Source organism: Eleginops maclovinus, chromosome 1 (genome assembly GCF_036324505.1).
Source record: "Eleginops maclovinus isolate JMC-PN-2008 ecotype Puerto Natales chromosome 1, JC_Emac_rtc_rv5, whole genome shotgun sequence".
NCBI lineage: Eukaryota > Metazoa > Chordata > Actinopteri > Perciformes > Eleginopidae > Eleginops > Eleginops maclovinus.
Window position 1 is genome coordinate 7,300,128 of NC_086349.1, and position 22,685 is coordinate 7,322,812.

Below are 22,685 nucleotides of genomic sequence, written 5' to 3' on the forward strand. Positions count from 1 at the left end.
CAAGATAACCTTCCGTCCTCTCTTCCCCAGGGGAAAGCTGCAGAGAAGAGGATGCATGATCATGCAATATGCATGTGTGGGCTCTCCTATGTTAAGCTTTGTTTTTTAATGTTTGACTCCTCCGATTGAGCAATGTTGAAATAAACATACAGTACTTGCCAAAATCTAAAAGGTATCTGTCCTAGGCATAACAAAAGAAAGGGAACATTAAGGCTTAAAGGTTCATTTAGCAGGGCCTTGAAAGGTAAAATAATGTAAATGAATTAACATCAAACTGATGTGAGGGATAAGGACTGATGTTAAGGCAGAGGAGTAGAAGCAAATTAAGTTCCCCCATGATACACAAACTGTTATCTAGACAGGAAAATATCTTTCTAATTGTGACATAAAGCAGAGTTATGACATTTAAAAAGGAAACTACTTCATCAGCATAGTATTAACAGCCTGCTGATCAGGTGAACTTCGAAGTCATTCATATAAAAGTACTCAGACACAGTACACCAAAGAAGCAGAAACGCAAAGAACAGAGCAATTACAACATAAATTGTAAAAGAATAAAAGAAAATAACCCAACAAGAGGGACACCACTTCATCATACTGTGAACATTTTTATTTTCTAACTTGTTAAGATTGCATTTACAATGATAATTTTAGAAAGATTCAAACAAGATTCCTTTGTACAGTTATTTTCAAGCAACATAACAATTGCAAATAAAGTATATACAAAAACATTAGAATAATGTCAATAAAAGTGTAATCAGTGACATAATTGTTTGTCCAGCTACACCAACCTGCTGCAGCCATTAGCTAATTTAAACTGGTAAAACACAGAACCAGATTATGGTGATTAACACTGCATTCTGGGTTTTTATACAATATACACATTGATGAGGGGCAAGGAGAAATATCCGCTCAGTCTTATGTCAACAGAGGGTTGAAATTTACAGTGGCCATGCTACTGCCGAGGGACGTGGGGAGACTATTCTCACATGCTCAGACTGCTTTTAAATAAATAAAAAGGACTAAGTGATCTGCCTAATGAATGAAATGCATGTCGAACCTTTTCAGCAGTCAAAAAGTTGTCAGTGAGGTTACGCTCAACAAAGAGAAACTCTTCAAAATGCACACACACAATTACTGTATTACCTCCAAAAAAATCAAATTTCACTTATAGCATTACTCAGACATAGCCTATATATTTTTATCTGACTCTGCTAGAGTTTGTATGTACAACTTAAAATATTTTGTAAAATAATGTTACTGTGTTTCAGTTCTGAAACGATCCCTTTGTTAACGTCACCCACAAACGGCTTACAGTAATTTTTGCTAACACTCAAATGGACCAATCATTGTGCTTATTTTAATACCTACAGTAAATACAACAGTTCCCAGGCAATGAAAAAAACAATGAAAAAAAATTATCAAAACAATGTCTTAGTTAACAGAACAGGCAAATCTTCAACTAGCACATTATGAATTAATATATTAATAATTAAATAAACTGTTGAATGGTCTGCTTATGACAAGCAGCCTTGCATGGTATGCTTTAGCTTCCTTTGTCCTGATTCGGATTAACTAGCTTCTGCTCCTCTTTCCTTTTGCTCTCCCTGAATGTAACACTTCCTGACATTATATGACGTGTAAATACATTAAAAAAAAAACACACAAGCAGTTATGTCTAAAAAATAAAATAAAAAAAGGCATGCCATTGGTCCTTTAAATACTGTTCAATACGTAGGCTGGAATGCTTTTAGATTCTTTTAATACCTGATATAGTATAAGTGAGGGAGATACTCCTTCCGGACACAATAAATAACTATCCTTCATATAGTGCCGTAATACAGTACTCACACTAAAACCTACAGTAATTGCACAGTAACCACATGCAAAGGGCGGACGAAAGAGCAGCCCTTCCCCTCTATCATCCGTTTTTTCATCTGTCCATCAAACCCTACTTTCATCTCTGTCTATTCTTTGACTTTCAACATCTATTCAGCCAGCTAACACACGTAAAATACCAGGGTATTCTACTTCTCTCGGGGTCCCAACATTGAGCCCTGGGGAACACCAGCCCAACAGAGAAAGAGACAAGAGTTGCAGTCCAAGGCTGAAGATGACAGTCGGCTAAAGGTAGTTTGGTTAATCCAGTTAATAATAAGAGTTATGTGAGGAGCTTAATCATTGGGTGATGCCTGAAGTTGGCATGTCCTGTTAACTTATGAATATTTTTGCACCAGATGTGTGTAGACAGACATACAAAGCAGTAACACAATCTGGTTGGCTTCCAACAGCAGTACATGACTAGTCGTGAGTTTCAGGCTGCGTCATTATCACTGTAGGTGCTCTCTGGCAGCCGTCATTAGTCATTTGTACAGTCGTGTTTTGTCTGTACTTTGCACAGAAGACTAGTGGTATCCATGGTGGAATGATCCCTGAAAATGGGGCAGTGGGGGAGGATCTCCAGGACAGAAGCCTCCCACTCTTTTGTTAATGTCATCTCTAGTCATATCTTTCACATTCACCCTTCCTCTGACAAGCTTGCTGAAGTGATGGTGTTCTTTAGAGGTCTCCATCCGAAGGTGGCAAACACAGCTTGAAGAGCCTGTGGAAAGAGAACAACTGGATGAGAAAATATGTCTCGTCTAAGACCATATTATTTTCTGATGGCCTGGGAAAAGGTTGTTAAACAAAGTTGTATACAGTACCTTGGGAATGCTGGAGTCATCTGGTCCATAACCTTGAGATTTTTAGCAGAGAGCTCAACTCTTGGCCCCTATTAAAAGAGAAAAGATATGCTATAAGCAAAGGTTCTAAAGAGTTTTGTTACTTCAAGCCCAGTTTTGATTGCTAAAAAAGTTATTTGGACCACCTTCCCAAATACATAAGAAAAACAAAACATGACCTTAACTTAAACACTGCACTTTAAAACTATATTATGCCACTGTCAACTGTAATGACCGAAAATGAATGAACATTGCTAATTAGGATCAAAATGACTAGCCCAGTAAATTACCAAAAACAACATTTCGCAGTTCCTCCACGGTCCACATAATTAATCCAAAAAGCTCTACATGTCTAGAAATGACATCAACAAAATTCTGTTTGAATAAATATTTCTAAACTAATTCTATTCCGTTTAATACTGTAACAAGCTCAGGTATTTAACAAAGACGTCATAACTAATGTGAAAAAAGAAAATTCACAACTTTGCAATGATGACTTATGTCTAGTCCTAGTTTCTACAAAAGTCATTTCTAAGGGAAAAAAATGATGTTAAAATCTAGCTTTTCCCTAAAATTACTTATAAAGGAAAAAGTTTTGGTGCAAATAATCTGCCTTAGAGTTGTACCTGTTTGCGCATGATATCCATCGTCTGCATGATGCAGCGCGGCATGAGACCGTGGTTCCTCGCTAGTATCATTGCCTGCTCCAGCGTCACATTCAGGGTACATCTGGCAAAAATAAAAAAATGTGAAAGGGTCAGTAACAAAGACACCAATAGGGTTGTCCATATGTGGATATCTGTATCAGCAGTAGAAATGAATTCAAAACAGTGAGGGAAGCTTCAGTCCACTGTGTTAATCTTTGTCCCAGCTGACAGTTGAGTGGTACTTCACAATCAGTATAATCATGTTAGGGTGGTGCCAGGCTGACCTCTGCATGCCGGTACCACACATGGTGATGTGGCAGGCTCCCAGGCGGTTACACAGCTCAGAGGACACGCACAGCGCGCTGACACCCGACGGGTGGCCCTGGGCATTGTGCCGCACGTTGACGTATGACTGCATTAGTCGGCAAAGATCGTCCAGCGTGTTGAGGGGTCGCAGCAGCTGTGAGGAGAGAATCAAGGTCGTAGAGGGTCAGCGTTTAAACGGACTGCTGAAAAAGTTACAGTACAGTGTGGCAAAAGTGGCCACCTTACCAAGTCATTCAGAATATTATTTGGTGTTATTTAGTTTACTGGTATATAAAACCTACATGGAAATGATTGATTTCCTACATAGTTCTGACAGTTTTCTCAAGGCAAGATAATATATTTTAAAAAACACAATACTGCCAAATAGTACATTAATATCCATTAAATTTGAGAGGAATTTGATTCATTCTTTTCTTTCAAAAGTTGTTTTGTATTATTAAAACCATTAATATGATCTCACACATTTATTTAAATATGTTTGGGAACATATTACTTGTTTTTGACAGTAAAGTTGATGTTTACTGTACATTATTTTTTTAAATACTCATTTAAATGTAATTATATTTCTCATACAAAACAAGTGATTTATATAGTAAATATATTTTTTATTGTTTTACATTTATTTAATTCTTAGTTTAAATGACTATAGGTTTATAAGTTCACAAATCAAAATGTTTACATGCTCAGGGCTTATGCAATTCATATATGTTATTATTTAATACTCGACTAAGTAAAGTAAATGACTTGTTAAGATGGTGCACCAGCAGACAAACCTTCAGAAATAACACAAATCATTGTACAAAATAAATCCTGGAGTTAAAGATCTAGATATTGACACTACTGTTCTATTCAGGTTTAATCACTGGAATCTAGTTCAGGTACAGTCAGTTTGGGACACTAGCGTTTTATTTCTAATCGAATCATCACTGAGGTTCAAATGGAGGCAGTTTATAATGTCGAGGTTAGTTGGAGTTAATATGGGAGTCTTGACCAGCTACTGGGGTGATGGTGGGGTGGGGGTTCCAGTTTGGGGAACAGGACACCAGTTCATCTTACTTTTGAAATGCTTGGTTGAAGGTCTCTAACTTCAAGGCCCAGTATCTGTGCTTGCATTTATATTCAGTCACAACATTATATAAAAAATGGACTTATGTTACAAGAACAAGTGATAAAAGACCAAATTGACTGCAAGAGAAATACATGACAAATGTATCGGGGTAGGTTTATATTTACCTGGTCGATCTTCATTGCTGTGGTGTTGGAGTCTGTAGGAAGATTGGATTTCTCCAAATAGAAAGCTCTGTCGGGATAGAAACATATCTATTTCAGTTTTGAAAAACTCTCCACCTTGATTGGAAATGTACAGATTGTTATTGCAAACATGCTGTGTGTGAGCGCTGAGTCATCTCGGAGTACTTCACTTTATGGATTATGCATCTGCCATGGTACATACAGTATATCATCATTTATTGATATTGCATGAGTCATTTCCCAGGAATTAACACGCTCATATGAGAACTTACTGACATAACAATAGGCTATTAAAAGACATATGTTACAGGGCAATGAACAAAAACCTTTAAACTACAACAATGTTTACAATTACAAACACTGAGATATGTAAACCTTACCTCTATTTAAAAACTGATTTATTTTCATCTCATCTAGCACATTAAATATATGGGGTTTTTTCGGATAGAGATCATACATAAAAGATGATTTGCAGTATTTGGACCCGTTTATCAAATCAAAAGCTCTGTCTGGAGGGATCTTTGGGAGTTTAGTCTTTGCAGACCATTTACATGCACAAAAACCTATACAACACTCTACAGGAAAGGGAAAATCCCAAAAAGCACAATAGGGCTCCTTTAATGTTGTGTAATAATACATTATTTAAACATAAACAGCAAAAATAACACAAACTCTGTGCTCACATGTAGTCAACAAATCCTTAGTGGGTGGGTTTGGGACAGGTCTAAAAAAATATTCGAGCCCCTTGAAAATACTTCAGAGTAAAAACAGAGGTGGAAGCGTAGTTTCTGCTCGCTTATGCAACACCACGGGGTGAACTCTCCGGTTAAGGTGAAATTGATCCTGAGTGCTAGTGAGTAACGCCTCTGGAGGGCTGTGATGCAGTGTAGCACGGTGTACCTGAGTTTGCGGTAGTACGCCTTGACCTTCTCCAGTGAGACAGCGTTGGTGCGCTGCTGGAACTCCTCCATGGCTGCGCAGTCCTGCTGGGACACTCCCTCCGGACGCTCCAGAGCTGGATTAAACAGGCGGGAGGCATTTAGATTTATACACAGTAAGATGATCACATGTACCATGCCTTCTAACCTCACTTGCACTTTCATCAGTTTAACTCCATCCAATCCCACCAGCCTTAAACATAATCCTAACCTCCAAGTCTTTAAACTGTTTTTCATATTATTTATTTCTATTTTTCTCCAGTACTTATTTAAATATTATACAAGTATTCTTCTTCTTCTAATTATTATTGTTATTTATTTATACAAATAATCAAACATTTGTAATCCATTATAAAGTTCCCTCCAACTATCTTTCTATTTTTGTAAGCATAGAGGTATTATTTATTTACATTTCCAAACATGGTTATGAAAAATTATAACTATGACTGCTGATCCATGAATGCCCATGAATGTTAAGTATGCAACATTTTGAGAAAAGAAAACAGCCTTCTTCCCCACAGCCTGCAGTAAAGACTATCTTCCAGTAGGAGGGAGTGTTCCTCCACAGATCTGCACTATGAGCACTCTGCCCCACATTAACTTACACAGGAACAACATGAGCTCTCTCATTGGGTTCCAACTGGCACTTGTCTGTGGAAAATTAATGGCCATTTGGCAGACAGGAGTGATGCCTAATGCTATCCATTCATTCTATGCCAGCGGAGTGATGGAGAACTATGAGGCGCATGGCAGCAAAGGAGAATGCAAAGGTGGAGTGTTTTATAAATGGCCAATAAAAGGCTTCAATGTAACTTAATAAAAGTATATAATGCTTTCAGGAAATGTGCACGAGTTAAAAGCTGCATACTGCACTGAGAGTGATTTTAGACTATACAATTGGGAGTAAAGTCTACAGAAGTTATTTCATGACCTCCAACAAGTCCCACACTCCCTTTGGCTCTATTGACCCTTATAATGTAATGAGCATTTAACTCTTTTTTTGAAGGATTTGAATCATTCAACACATTGCTCATCATTACTTATAGGTGATCAGATGGTGTTTTATTGGCTCTTGCGTCTTTTGTGATGTACAATGTCATCTGAAAACCTTCTAATTAACACAGAATCATGAAACTATTTTTAGTGTTTTCACCATTTTTTATTACCAGCTGTTTTGACAAGGAGGACACCGCTTCAGATAATTCAGCTCCTATTACATTTCAAAAGAACAACACCCAGCCCCATTGTTGTGTTGTTCCTTATTTATCTACAACCCTGACGTACAGTCTCTCTAGCTCGTTTGTCCCAGCCCGCCCAGTCTTACCCCTGGTGAAGAGGACGGTGTGAAGTTTGAGGCTGCCTCCGTTCTGCAGCCGGCTGGGCAGCTCACTGAAGTGACAGCTGTCCAGGAACAGAGTCACCCTCAGGGCCTGTCGGCTGCCCTCCACCTGGTAACACACTGGAGAGTCTGCAACACAAATACAGACAGCAGAGATGTTAGCAATACTGCTATTTTATCAGTGTGACTGTCTGGCTCAGACACTCAATAAATGAGAATGTGAGAAGGGTAAGGGGGTTTTACAGCAAAGGGAAAAATGACACGTGTAGTTTTGGCAGGATAATGTTTGTTGTTGTAATATTCATTCTGGCCACCAGGGGCTGAAGTGCACCACAACATCATGTTCTAAACAGAACAAGACATCCTTGTGTTTTTTCTAGGTAAGTCTTAAGTTCTCCATGTCAAAGATGTGACAGTTATGTTGCTTACTAAAACATTTTATGTATCTTTAATTTAGAGTCTATGGATTTAAAACTGATACAGATTGTTTTAACACAGCAATGTTTTCCCCCCAAGATTACACTGGCAAACACTTTATTTTAACCTGTTCTCAAGTCATAAACTCTACAGAGAAAACCATTCAAATCAGAGTTAAACCCCACCTCTGTGTTTATTATATCTTCCCCATGTCAAACCAATGTTTAGACAAGATATTATTATTGTTAGTAACATATATTATAAATACCTATTCTCAATCAGCAGTCAGCTTATAGGGCTGTCTGATTTCACTTATCTCCTCATGTCGTACAATTGTTCATGATGTTTTTTAACTGTTTGTGAATAAATGAAATCAATTTGACCTTATCTCATCCTACAAACAACATTTAACCAGTAATAATTTATGACTCCTAACATTATCTGACAGTGGCGCATGAGCAGTTTTCTAGAGAATGGATGCGATGACCTTTTACAGAGCAACCTCTAGGGTCAGTGCTCTTTTCTCAAGAACCCATCAAGCCGTAATCCCGTGGAATTGGCTGTGATGCTTCAGGCTGAACTCTGGGGCCCCAGACTCTGTGGTGCTTTCACGATTCCTCCCCTACCAGCAGCTCACAGTATGCTCAAGATGCTATTAGCAAATCAATACTGGCCGATGGACAGCGCTGCCACAAACCATCTGCCTGCACTGCAGCAGTCCTGAGCAGAATGCGCCTTTTAACATCAGGGTTTAAGGGCTGGGTTTGCACTGTACAGTACATTGACTAAGATAATATCTGCATGCATTAGTGTGCATATTTAAAATCTATGCACATGTACACTTTTGCTCCAAAATAGCAAAACCCTGCTTCATTCAATGCTGTTCCTCCTAAATGGGAAGTGCATGTTGTGCTTTTCCCTTTGAGCGGCAATCTCTGCTGGCCATATTGAGGCTTCTGAAAAGACACGTATTTCAGGATGCAGTCCTTTTGTATCCTTTGGCTTTTTAAGCTTCTGGTGGCCAGGAGCACCTTAACTGAATACAGATACTGAAGTTATTAAAGACACAAATACGCCCAGGAGAGCGTGTCAAGAAGCTCACAATGCCACGCTACAAACAACCTGCGCGTGCATCCTCAAAAGAAAGTGCTGCAGTGCACGACTGTATTCGAATGCTAACTCTGAAATACATTTTCCGACCTTGAGCAATTTTCTACGACAGTACTTACTGAGAGAATATTTCAAATGTGCTGTCTGTGCATATCTATGACTGCATGTGTGTAAGCAACGCAGTTTGAATGAAGCCCCTCAGCCTGTCAGGAAGGGATCATCTATCTGTGGTGCAAGGACAACGGGGACAACTGCCATTGTTTGAGATGATTTGTGGAGCCATTATAGTGTTGTTTTAGCTCTCCGTTGAATGGAAAATGAAATCTGCAACGGCAAAATGGCAATTTCCCCCCCTCAATGGCTACCGCAAGTCCACATAATGGAACTTATTCAGAGTTGCTCAAACCATACAGCTGCTCATTAGCAGCAGTGTGGTTTGAATGGGCAAAGTAAGTCTTTGTCGATGGATCTCTTACTTGCGACGAGACACTCGTCCTCCAGTTGCCTGAAGAACACAGTGACTTTGTCCAAGTCCAACAGGGCTGCCTTGGTGTCTTCCAGCATGGTGCGCTCCTCTTTCTGCCGGGCGGAGAAAAAGACAGCTCAGAATTGGAAGAGTAGGAAAGGTTTGAGAGTAAGAAGCAGGAGGAGAGGACAGCTGCATTGCTGGAAAACCATAATAACCTCAGACACTCAAAAGACCTGGTTATATCCTTTATGTAAAACATGGAGGTAGATATATGAATACTTTTATAAATGATGAGATGATAAGGGGGAACTCATTGCCAACTTCATGTACAATGATGAAATGTTATTGTAAATAATGTTTAAATAAGTACAAACAGTCACAACATGCTTCCTTGCCCTTATTTCTCTTTATACAATTATATAATTTGTATCTGTATGTTTGTGCTATCTTGTGAAGATGGCTTGAAAGAAGAACCCGAGATTGGAGGTGTCACAAGAGTGGATACAGCCACCACAGCTTTGCTTAATGCATCAAGTAAGACTAACTTTGAAAAGGAATTGCTTCCAACTTAGCTACATCCATTTCTTGTGAAATAAAAACAGAACATCTGTCCTCACCAGGTGTGGTGCTAGTGTGGACTGGAAGTGCAGCAGCACGCCAATGACAGATATCTGCTCCAGCCACTTTCGGCTGGTCTCCTTGCCGTCTTCCTGGTACTCGCCGGCGTTGTTAAACCGTGACCGCAGCGCAGCCAGCAGCTGCTCTGCCAGCGTGCACAGGGCGCCCGTAGCCGACTGGCAGAAGATCACGTCCCGTCGCAGCTGCAGAGACGTGTCTGGAGTTGAAGGGAGAGAGTGAGTGAGTGTCAGACAGAGGGGGTACAAAGGGGGAGATCAGTGGGAATAAGGAGGTGAGGCCTCCCACTGTAACCTTCCTCATTACTCCTGGAGGTGATCCAATACATGTATTTTCCATTAGACTGAATCCCCTGAGAGGATACCTCCCACTAACTAGCACCATATGCCACTGTGCACGCTTCAAAGGGACTGCAGCATCATGGGCTTTGACACCAACCCTCATCCCTGTACAAACACACACAACCACTGGCCTCCACCTGGACATGTACCCAATCAGGAAAATAAACTGCTGTTAACTTTTAGAAACATACTGGAAACTAGGGCTGCATAATAAATCAAATGTTATCAATGTAATATGTATATCATTTAATTGGCAATACTTGGTTAAGACAAAATATGTTGAACTATTCTGAATATTTTCACACATTTTGCCATATTATTATTCTAAGAATGGTGCTGCAGAAAAATCCAGGCCTACAAATAAAATTCTTAAGACTCAGTATAAACACCTGTTTGGTACAAAATCCTCTTAAAAAGATGATCATTTTATAATATCTTTACATTTAAAATGTATTAAAAATATATAATTGTCCCCTGATATTCCAAATCACATCGCAATTACAATATACAAATAAAAAACCTATCATTTTATCTATGAAGTTTCTTATATACATTATTTTTCAATTAGATTTACTCGAACACAGAGCATCTTTTATACTTCATTCACTGTTTTCACGTATTACCCCACAATGATTGTAATTTTGTTTTTACAATGAATACTGTTTAAGAAATATATGTTTCATCTAATATTCCAAATAATATCAAAATAATAAAAATAATGGCTTTTAGAAATGTTCTTCAAATTGTTCTGCCCTACAGTACATGACACTGGATGAATGCATGGGACTGATCATCTTTAACAAAGCAGAGGAGATGGTTTTAAACACACTTTTTATAAGGCTATAATGTATAAAAATCGGTTGATGTTTTAAAGCTAGTAAGACAAAATTGAAGAAAATATGATGCAATTAAAAATGGTTTGACAGTTTTAATAAATATTTCTGTTATCCCTTAATACCCTTTGAAGATGTGTGTGAGGACCTGCAGATGTCTGATGTAGAAATGGCTGCATTTTTGCATGATCTCATTTGCAAAGCCCTCTAAACTGTTGGAATGACTTAAAATACTCCAGTTATGAGACGCTTCCTGCTGCTGGAAACTTCCAAATTCTGATTAGTGATTGCACGGTCTCAATTCTGGTAAATTCATGGAATATTAGAGAGGGGTTTTATCTTGTTTGATTACTTTCCTGCCCTTTGAATATTAACTGGTTTGTATTGAACGCTTACGTCTCACGCTACCTGTGCATTTCAGTAGAGCCAGGAGGAGCTGGTTCTTTCCATCTGTGGAGGCAGAAGGAAATCAAGATGCTTGAAACTGTTATATATATATTTTTAAATATACGTTTATGTTTGTACATGTGTTCCACTTACCATCCACAAATCTCTGCAGGCTCTCCACCAGGGTTTTGATAGAGCTAGGCAGGTTCCAAGGGTCCTCCTGGATGTTCTTGTGGATGATGCAACGACAACGCACCGTCCAATCTTCTGTTTGTCTAAACTCTGGTGAAATAAAATTCAGGAATGTGTGAGTCTGTCACTTTTTTTGCCAAAAAGCATTGGTCAATACTGAAGACACATTTCATAATTCAATTAAGCAACCCAAAACACACAGACATTTCTCAAAATGAGCTTGTTTTCACCATAACACTGGTAATGAGCAAACATTGTGGCTCACACTGACCACACAGCTAGTATATGTAATATTCAGGGTCCGGGGGGAGGGGGCCTGTTTTTCAAATTCATGACACACTTTTTGTTTTAAATGCGTTTTGCAGAGAAGGGAGGCTGGCGTTGGTCACAGTTTGGAATGAGGACCGGACAGGAACACACAGACAGGAATAGCTACCTGGTTGGTTGTGGTCTGAGTAAAAGTGCTTGGTCTCGTCACAGGCCTTGGTCATGACGGGTCCTTTGAGGAGGCTGTTGATGGAGTCAACCTGTGTGTGGAGAAAACATTTAAAACAAAAACACTTATGTTTACACCCCCCCTCCTTACATTTTGGAAGAACTAGAGCAGTGAGAGATTCCAACGGAGCAGCCAAAGAAGATTAGATGCTGGTAAGACAAAAAGATGGATGGTGATCTTCAACTGAGTCCACACATCAGTATGTGTCTATGTGTGCGTGAGGAAAAAGCAAGCCGTAAGGAAAGAGATAAAAATCAGGAGGTTGAGTGAAAGATGGCAGAGATATCCACGATCCTGACCAGAGGATAGGGAGGTAACTCATCCCAGATATTCACTGATTACTATCCCAATCATCTATTTTAAAAGCTACTTTTTCAAACAGTAGTGGGGGGTATAAAGCTGACGTATCTGAAATGTCGCCATCTGATTTTAAATCTTACTTCGAGTTTAAAGTTAGGTATTCTTAGCGTCTTCCAAGGTGTAGTTTGGAAAGATAGTTTTAATGTTTTTTGGACGCTACAAACTTCCAGAAATGTATCTGTCAGTTACTCTAAACTGAACATCTGGACTAACCTGGTTGAAAAGGTGCTCGAGGCAGCCGTGCAGCTTGTCCTGTTTGTCAGAGGGAATCCTCATGTCACATGGCAGCTCATCCCCTAGCAGCCAAACAAAAGAATACCAAATAAAAAACATTAGGAGAAACCACACATTTGGACACTGTCATTTTTATCTGACCATCTGCAGATATTAAACAAGTTTCTATCCATCTGTTTTAATGTAAGTTCTGACGAATCAGATTAAAGGGGCTAAAGGCTAATAAATCATTTAAACAGAAGGCCCCATTGTGGAGAATCTCAGACGTAATGCCTGTGAAAACGACGTGATAAACAGCAGTGGACACAAACTTGGCTTGGAGAAGAAAAATGTGGCTGCTGGGTTATGAAATGTTGGGGCTAAAATATCTGACCACATAAAATATCTGCAGTATTTTCTCTTTTGAAAGCACGACCTATTATTACAAACTAAGGAGAAATCACAAGTTTGTGACATATGATAATTCTTATGCAAACATCCTTTATTTCTTGACTTTGTTTGACACTCAGGAAGCATGTTGTTTATGTTGAATTCACTTTACAGTGTTTGGAAAGTGACACATTTTATGTTGGTCAAATAATCGAATGAAAGGTCACATAGGGAGGCCGACACGTGCAAACGCGTTTCAACGGCCTGAAACACTTATTAGGAGAAAGGCTCGGCATTCTCAAAAATGATGCAAATATATATTTTTAAAAAGATGCCAAAGAAACATCTTTGTCAACAAAAACACGTGGAAATTGACTAGAAATGCTGAATAAACGAAATGCTGCAAATACAAAATGCTGCAAGAAGCTCAAAATACAACGGAGACAGGGACACTAAAAAGTGATGCACACAACTGGGACCAGAGCGCTTGTTGATGTTCACAAATGATGAAGTTGGCAAACTGTCACTGTTGGCAGAGGTACTCTATTCAAAATTGTAAGTGTTTTGTCAGTATTTGAAATGACTGTAAGCTACGTTAGATAGCTAGCTTACAGTAGATCTGCAATTGTATCGGATTGAATCATGCGGTCACATTGTTAAAGAAACACAGTAAGACTTACCTTTGGGGTACATTTTCAGAGGCTGTGACTGTTCTTCAACAAGTGCTCTGGACACAGCTGTGTGCATCACTTTTAGTGTCCCAGTTTCCTTTGTGATTTCAGATCGCAGCTTTTTGTTCATGCAGTGCTTTTTGTACAAGCTGCGCATGTGTAGTCAAGTTACTAAATGTGCTACAATGCTGCGCATGTATTGTCATGTTGGGGTAGGTGTTTCCCCATTTGTATTTATTTTGGCAAATTTATGTTTTTGTATTTGCATCGTTTTTGAAATTGCACGGTGTGTTTTAGGCCATTGCATTGCATTTGCCCCTGTCGGCCACGGTAGTTTTGAGTTCAACATAAAACACTTGACTTACAAATGGACAGAAAAGCTTGATTATGTGTTTTTGCTTTACCTGATCCCATCTCATCACTCCCCAGGTATGAGCTGTTACTGCGCACACTGGTGTAGGACAGGACTGAATCTCTGTTGCTGTTGCATTCACTGTAAAACATTTTTTTTTAAAGCACATACACACACACAGTTCAAATGCATAATAAAGCAAAATGGTTCATTCCGTTCTTAAACCACCGAGAGGGTTTGGAGAGCTGCGTCTTGTAATTACGCTTCCAAGTAATCCTTCTGATTGTAAATGCGTTTTTCTGATTTACAGTATGCGAGACCAAAGATAATCAAACGTTTCACAGAAACAACGGCCGCTGCTTCACAGAGAGAGGCATTCAGTTAACTGCATTACATTTGACAGATAATTAGCGTATACATAAGACTAGAGGCAGCCTTACATACAAACATGCATATTCCTTCATACTAGTGTAGCCCAGTTATTCCCTAGTTTAATCAGGGAAGGGCCCTGAGTTCGTTAACTCTATAAATCAAATTTACAATAAAGAATACATAAGGTAATGTTGTCTTATTTCTCTTTCGTTATCCTGTTTATATGTTACCAATGTACCCTTTGTGTTATCTTGAGTCCCCTTAAGCACCTTTAAATAATGTAACTTCACTAGTCACTTACCTTAAACACATTAGTTTAAATACCTCTATTAACAGAAATCACCAAATATCACACTGAAATCAGTTTAACAAATAGAGATCTCAATTATTTACTGTATACTTGTGAAAAAACAACATGAAATATACAGTCAGAATGTGCCTTCAATATTGTCAGATTAATAGTCCCTTTAACTGGAAATTATTATAATATCAAACTAGTTCAGATCACCTTTGTATCAATTCCACACTTAACTCAGCGGGCCCACACTCTCTCTCTCTCTCTCTCTCTCTCACACACACACACACACACACACACACACACACACACACACACACACACACACACACACACACACACACACACACACACACACACACACACACACACACACAAGCCGGCAAATAACATGAAATAAACCCCTCACGTTGCAGGCCTGATGTGATGCTTGAGAGCGTTGAAAGTCAAAACTATTTGTCCTCTTCACTCCAATGAGCAATAAAACTAAAGCGATACCTGAACATCTGCAACTCCCAACTGCAACTGTACGGATCCCTCAGTCTCAGATGGCGATCAACGGCGGCGGGAAGGTGTCCAGCGACCACGTGCTCTCTCATATTGTCCAAAACTCCTCATTGTGTCACCTACTTGCAGCAAAACTGATAAAGATCCTCAGGATGTTCATGCCGAAAAACCCCAAAATGAAGCCAATAGCGCAAGCTGAGTTCGCTATAACATGGCTTAGAGTACATTCACTTTATTAATGAATGCTAACACTCAGTTGCTAACAAGCTAATATACGCACGTGGGTAACTGACAAACTTTGAGTAGAAAGGTATCCAGTTCCTTGCAGACGGTGCGCCGAAAATAATCCACATGAAGACCGTCGAGCCGACAATCCTGGCACACTAACTACATACTTATTTGCCACAAACTCTTAACTTTAATTTACTCTCGGTGCCGCGACTTCGTCAATCAAACCACCCCTCTCACGCCCCTCTCTCCATCCATTCAATATTGCCAACTTCCACCCGACCCCCTCAACCAATCAGTGACCAGCATTTTCCTTATTCACAAACATTACTTCCTGTTTTAACCATGAACTTTCAAAATAAAACACAATATTTATACTTAGCAGGAACTACATATTTCAACCTGGTTACAAAAAATAATAAATAATAAAGCCTGGTATTTTTAGTCTTAAGTCTACATGATTGAACGTGATTACCGGGAGCATGTGGAAGATTTATGTGGCTAAAATTATACGTCGCTTCAAGTGAGCACGCTTCCGAGCGCCTCAGAGGATCTCCGGATGATTCACAAGCGGAATTATCATGACAAATGGCCTAAGAGTGGCTACGAGCTACAGAAACACTGGCTTTGTGTTCATTTGCTAATACCCTGCTTGGCTTGGAGGATACTGCGGGGGGAGCACCTGTCTGGTTATTTTGCGGTCCCCAATGTGTGTGTGTGAGTGTGGTGTTAAAAGGGGATTGGCTACCTCAGAACTGCTACAATTATGGGAAAGAGTTAATATAACCATGTGTTAGTAGTCTGGCTTGGATTCTCGGCTGGCTTTTATTCACACACCCTACAAAGCAACTGTGATAGACTCAGTAGTAAAGTGTGTCTGTGTGTGTGTATATGCACCAAGTTTTGTCTTTCAAATCCACTCTGTTTAATCATACTTCAGGCCTCCCTCCCCTTTGTTTTCCTTTTTATTTCTTGCCCAATTTACACTCAATTCCCTTCCCCCGTATGTGTCCTGCATTATTCCCCTAGTGGTTATCCGTTTCGGCATGGGTAGTTGTGTTTTCCGGCTGAATCCAGAGACCTACAGACTCCCTCTGTCTCTCTCACACACACACACTCTCACACACACACACACACACACACACACACACACACACACACACACACACACACACACACACACACACACACACACACACACACACACACACACACACACACACACACACACACACACACACACACACACACCACACACACACACTTCTAAATTTAGCCACACACCTCCTGCCAAAAGTGTGAGCACCGCTGTGACAATTATCCTGCTTGTGGTAGCGTATCTGCCTTAAACAAAAACCTTCACACACACATGCGCGTGCATAAACACCTTGAATACACATTGTGAAAATTCATCAATGGCCTCTTCCGAGGTTGCTTATTAAATTGTATCCATTTGCATTCTGTTTGTATGAAGAATCACAGTGAAGGCGTACATTTAATATGTATGCAAAATGAATTTAAGCAAATATTAAACAACAGTAAAGCTTTTTACAAAAAAAATCACTGCTTTGCAAACATGAACTTTTTTAAAAAAAACTAAAAGTCGACATATTGTGTTCATATTCATGCATCAGTATTTTGTGCCTCTATTTAAACATGTCTCCATGCTTTAATGTTCAAAAAGATCTTTATTTTTCTCATACTGCCTTGTGCAGCAGCACCTCTTCTCACCCTCTGACTGAAACCAGAGCCCACTGCTCTGATTGGATAGCTTGCAGGCTTTGTTCTGATTGGTCAACTGCTTAGAGATGTCCTCCCCTTAGCAAATAATGTAAAATGTGTTGGAGCACTAGCCAATAGAAGCGCAAGTGTTACATATTGATGTCACTGAGACGAATGGAAGCGTTCAGGTTTCAAGGTAACATGGGGTGATTAAATCAAAAACAAATGGTTGTTTTGTGGGTGAAATACTCTTATGCTGGTTTAATGTTCATATAAAGTGAAATATCTTGAGTGAGCTGGTGTGACTTGGTAAGCTGAGTAAAAACAACGTCTGAACTGGATTGATTATGAGGATGTTCTTGTTTAAGGAAACAGATGAGATGAAAAGTACTTAAAATGTTAAGCAACCAAGGGAGATCAATCATAGGTCGACACTGGAGATGCAGTCTGATGCTAGGAGGGAAGTGTGGTGTGTTTCAGCTGGATCTGAACACTCTGTCAAGTCTGAATTCAAGACAAAAGGTCCTAACGGGGTCACATGCGGACTCAGGAGCCAAAGATTTCTAACAGACACAATGTACCAGAGTTTAGAACAAGCACTACTTATTATAACTCCTTCAAACATTCTTGTCTGCTTAATTCCTTCTGTATTACCTTCTCTTTGACCCTGTGTCTGCATGTGTGTGTTTCTCCTGTCCTTGTTCTCACATTATGTTCCTTACGAAATGTTCTCCGACCTCCGATGGTTGGACTGTCACCACCTCAGGCTTTAATGTCTAATTGTCTCACCCCTCTGAAACACAGTAGCAATTTCCATTAAAAGGTTCCCAAGCGGGATGAATCATCTGCTTTCACAGTGCAGCCTTATACTGCAACTTTCCCCCCCACTGGTCTTAAAAACACCTACCAGTGTGTGTGTGTGTGTGTGTGTGTGTGTGTGTGTGTGTGTGTGTGTGTGTGTGTGTGTGTGTGTGTGTGTGTGTGTGTGTGTGTGTACAGCCTACATTTCCCTTTACATTTCATTGCGATGAGGTAGTCACGTTTCACATGGCGTGGCCGGGCCTTAATGACAGAGTGTTTGAGGAGGCCGCGCCCCAAACATTTGGCTGTATTATACACCAGCCCACCGCACCAACAACCAATAACTACATCTTAGTGGGTGGTGGAGGGTGGGGCTGAATGGAGCTCTACCCAGTGAACGGCTCTCTCTCTCTCTCTTACACTGACCCACACACACCCTCACCCACCCCCACACCCACACCCCCACACACACACACACACACACACACACACACACACACACACACACACACACACACACACACACACACACACACACACACACACACACACACACACACACACACACACACACCACACACACACACACACACACACACACACACACACACACACACCTGAATGAACTCACAACAAGTAAATGACATAAGCAGATCTGACCAAAACATTCTGAAGTCATTTTTAGCCCTGGATCTCGGTTCAAAATGCCAACATCTGGAATGACTTTTAGCCTCCATGGGGGGGGGTGGTATGGGGAGGTGTTGTTCTTGCTCTACACAGTGCACAGTCAGAACTCCAGGTGTGACAATGTTTTGAAAGAGGACATATTATGCTAATTTCCAGGTTTCATATTTGTACTTTGTGCCTCTACTGAGACATGTTTACATGCTTTGATGTTCAAAAAGGTCTTTATTTTTCTCATACTGCCTGTATAACAAACTACAGAAAGGGAAAACCAAAATAAGCACAACAGGGCCTCTTTAAACCCTTCTGGGAGGTTGTTCATAATACTATCAGAGAAGGTCTAAGTTGTATTATATTGATTGTGCCTGTGTCTCCCTTTACTTGGGGAATATGGACGCAGAATCACCAAAAGATGACGTATATCTTTTAAAAATCATTATGATAGTGTGTAAAAAGTACAATACAAGGCGTGGGCACATCCCACTATCAACCAGCTTTCCCTGTTCTGTTCTTTATAGCTTAACTAGATGGTTATATAGGCTATATGTGAGTTACTCTTATGAATTGTATGCAATTCCTTTTGCATTTGTTCCAAAGTTTATTTTCTACTGATTTGGCTATTAATTGCTGCGGTACTGTTTCCATGAAATCTATTATAAATAAAGGTGATTATAGATTAACCACCCCTAAAATGAACAATTGATTCTGCGCTGAACCAGGAAGTTATTAAGAAAAGACCAAACATATTGTCTAAATTATAATGAATGTTTAAGCTACTCTAGTCTCAGTTTGAAGATAACCAAATGTATTTTAATACCTGGAGAACTCATAACCAGCTTCAACTTAGTACCAACTTTAAAAAGTCGCTTTGATATCTTTGCGACAGTCTTTAACTATTACCTGTAGGAGTCCCTGTAGCTCATGGTGTCATGACCCGAGTCCTCCTGATCATCCTCATTCACCTTGAAGCAGACCCTCTTAATGCCACCCTGCTCCACTTTGTCCTGGTCGCAGCCGTCCTCGCAGGGGGCCAGGGACGGGGGCTGACTGGACTCATAGACCGGAGGCTCCCCACCCTCCCCTTGGAGTTGCGTGGGCTCCGTGATGGACGACAAGAGGCTAAACGGGAACAAAAACAAAGGGTGTATTTCCCCAAATTAGATATGAAAATGCATTTAACCAAGTATGGCCAAAGCTTATGTTACACATTTTTAGCATGTATATTTTTCTAGTTTAAAAGTGTTGATAGCTTCAGCTATATAGGTGTATTGAATGTAATAATATAAAGACATTATACGGCTTCTACTTATATTATAAAATGCTCCGTGCAGATGTCACAATCAAACTTACACAAATATTCAGCCACATTGTCACACCCCTTCCTCGGCACAGACACACAATATGTGTCTCTTTCTCTTGATGTTATCCTGGCCTCACTCCCTGTTCCTGTACTCGGCCCGGCCCATAAATATTTTGGGCCTGAAGAATGTTCCTTTTGTAAACCCTGGGCTTTAAACAAGGCAAAGGGCAGACAGACAAAGAGAGGCTGACTGACAGCCTCGGGAGGCTGCTGTGGGGAAAATAGCTTCGAGCTTTTTTATTTAGAAATCTCTAAATGTCACCGTGAAGGCTATGAAAATAGTCTACTCTCACATAAACACCAGGGGAATGCCAATATTTTGTAACAGCAACAAGATATTTTCTGAATGGATACGATTAAACACTTTTCTTCTAATTTGATGGGTGACACTTTTCATGGTGGTAGAAATAAAAGATCTATAAGGAATAGCCATAAAATAAAAAGGTATAAAAGAGTGATGCAAGAATGAGAACTAAACCCGGGGATAAGTGTGTATTTCCACACTGCTGGTTACCAGGGTGGGAATTTCACGACGGCCATGGCCTTCATTGCCCCTCGGTCTGGCCGTAATGCCCCGAATATAATTGTACCTCCTACGGCCACCATGGCCGTTGTGCCCCGATACTGTTAAAATCTCGAAGTTGCTTTAAAAGTGTCAGAGCAGTGGTCTGGGCTCTGAACTGCATTAGTCCTTGTAGCTTGGATTGGTTGCACGCACCTCCCGTGTCATCATCGCATCATTCAATCATCATTGCAGCGTCTCGCTATAAGAATACAAGGAGGCCTCGTGTCTGTTTTTGTCCGTGAGTTTATTCACTTCTGAGACAGGTTACTGTCGTCCGTAACCACGCCAAAACAACAAAGAAGAACGTTAATTATCACACACACATATACCGTTAGCTCTCCCATAGCATTCCCCCGTCTCTCTCTCTCTCTCTCTCTCTCTCTCTCTCTCTCTAGGAACCTCCCTTCCCCTCACCCAGTGGCGTGTTTAGATGTACAAAACTGGTGAGGCACGAACAACTTAGATATATAAAGGCCTTTTCTACCTTAATACATGGAGTAAAGAGCGCTATCACAAAGCAAAACTTAACAATAACAACAACCGTGATGCCTCAGCATGAAAACATCAGACTGTAGGAAAACACAGACACTCGTCACCGTGGTTACAATAGCAATCGATCCATCGATACATAAAATATACTTCCGGTCATCAAAGCTCCAGTACATGGTCAACTTCTTTCATTTTCTGTTTGTATTATTTACCGCTGGTGATGTAGTCTAAGCTCTCGTCTCACACACACTTACAGCCAATCAGCTCTGACCTATGAGACGATGTTTCAGTGGGGCTGCGAGCGCTTTGCTCCACTTGTGATTTATTTTTTGCCGCACACATTGAATGAAAAACTACTCTATTCAATGCACAGTGTAGTAAAAAAGTAATTTGTTTTCCATGTCATTCATGTGTTTTTATTATCAGAAAGTTATGTTGTTTATTTGTAAGCTCCAAATCCTAACTTTTCCCTAAATAGCCTTTGTGCCCTGGCATATGGCCTTTGTGCCCTAAAAAAATGTGTGACACAAAAGGCCAAATGGCTTTGCCCCTAAAATGACGAAATTCCAAGCCTGCTGGTTACCCCATCTCAAAGCGATTAGTTTTTTATAGAGGGAGCCCTTGCAATGCTAACTTCTAGATTAGCCTGCAAAAATACGTCACCACTCTATTATATTTAGGTTTAAATTATTAAGTTTCACTATATAAACTGTAGCACTTACACATCTATCTGGGCCACATACTGCCTCATCTCCCTCACAGCGACGTCAAGGCGACTGTATAGGTGGATGTATGCATCCTGGGTCTCTGTATCTTCCTGTTTGAGCAGGAAGCTCAACCCGCCTTCACTGTGGATGCTCCGCCGACTGTCATTCAACCCCTCGCCTCCGTCCATGCTCACATCCCCACTGCCATCCTCGTCCTCTTCCAGGCCAGAACAGTTCCAGGAAGGAGCGCCCATGCTTGTCACACAGTGCTGGATGTGGGACATGGGGTTGAGTTGAGCTACAGGACAGAGAGGAGAGGAGACGATAAACGTGTTTGCATTGGCTGAATGAAAACATCTCTGAACACTTTATCTACCCCAGATGTTCAAAAACCCTATGAAGTGACGCTCCTGTCTGTTCTTCATTTAGACCCAATGAAAAAAAACTTCTCAAAGGGCGCTTATGCAACTGATACGCACGGCCAGAGCAGGATGCTAAACTGTTGACTTGGGTCAGATGCCAAACTAAGCTGCAATAAACTGAGACATCACAAAACTGCAGACAGATTAAGCTCCCACTATAAACCCAGGGTGTGTGGTATGAGTGCACAGCAAGCATTACGACTGATATATGTATAGCCTTTGTGACATTTTTTAACAATTCCAGGGTACGGTGCTTGAAAGGAAGCTTTGTATCACCTTAGGCAATAATCCTCATTAATTATTTTTCCACAAAGTGCGACTGTCACTAGATAAAAATATTGTCTACGCTGCTTTTTGAGCACGCGATCACACACTAAAAAGCACCAAAGAAGAAGATCAGTTCGGTACAACTGCTAGGCAGATGTCTGACTTACAGCTGGT

At 40.3% G+C, this 22,685-nt stretch overlaps 1 protein-coding gene across 2 annotated transcripts in view; it reads right to left on the minus strand.

Moving 5' to 3' along the window:
* Window positions 1-588: 588 nt before the first annotated feature.
* The window catches only part of prex1 (phosphatidylinositol-3,4,5-trisphosphate-dependent Rac exchange factor 1), a 90,918-nt gene continuing 68,821 nt past the window's right edge, over window positions 589-22,685 (minus strand). Inside the window, exons 25-40 of one of the 2 annotated variants that reach the window (XM_063881549.1) lie at window positions 21,838-22,120; window positions 19,602-19,820; window positions 14,145-14,233; window positions 12,680-12,762; window positions 12,047-12,137; window positions 11,572-11,700; window positions 11,440-11,481; window positions 9,839-10,056; window positions 9,229-9,331; window positions 7,211-7,354; window positions 5,849-5,963; window positions 4,931-4,997; window positions 3,655-3,830; window positions 3,350-3,452; window positions 2,706-2,773; window positions 589-2,602 (exon numbers count right to left, since the gene is read on the minus strand). In XM_063881549.1, coding sequence (XP_063737619.1) covers window positions 2,560-2,602; window positions 2,706-2,773; window positions 3,350-3,452; window positions 3,655-3,830; window positions 4,931-4,997; window positions 5,849-5,963; window positions 7,211-7,354; window positions 9,229-9,331; window positions 9,839-10,056; window positions 11,440-11,481; window positions 11,572-11,700; window positions 12,047-12,137; window positions 12,680-12,762; window positions 14,145-14,233; window positions 19,602-19,820; window positions 21,838-22,120 — 1,973 coding nt within the window. In that variant the 3' untranslated portion in view covers window positions 589-2,559. Of the gene's footprint in view, window positions 2,603-2,705; window positions 2,774-3,349; window positions 3,453-3,654; window positions 3,831-4,930; window positions 4,998-5,848; window positions 5,964-7,210; window positions 7,355-9,228; window positions 9,332-9,838; window positions 10,057-11,427; window positions 11,482-11,571; window positions 11,701-12,046; window positions 12,138-12,679; window positions 12,763-14,144; window positions 14,234-19,601; window positions 19,821-21,837; window positions 22,121-22,685 lie in introns of both variants that reach the window. The other variant, XM_063881541.1, reaches the window with a different exon arrangement.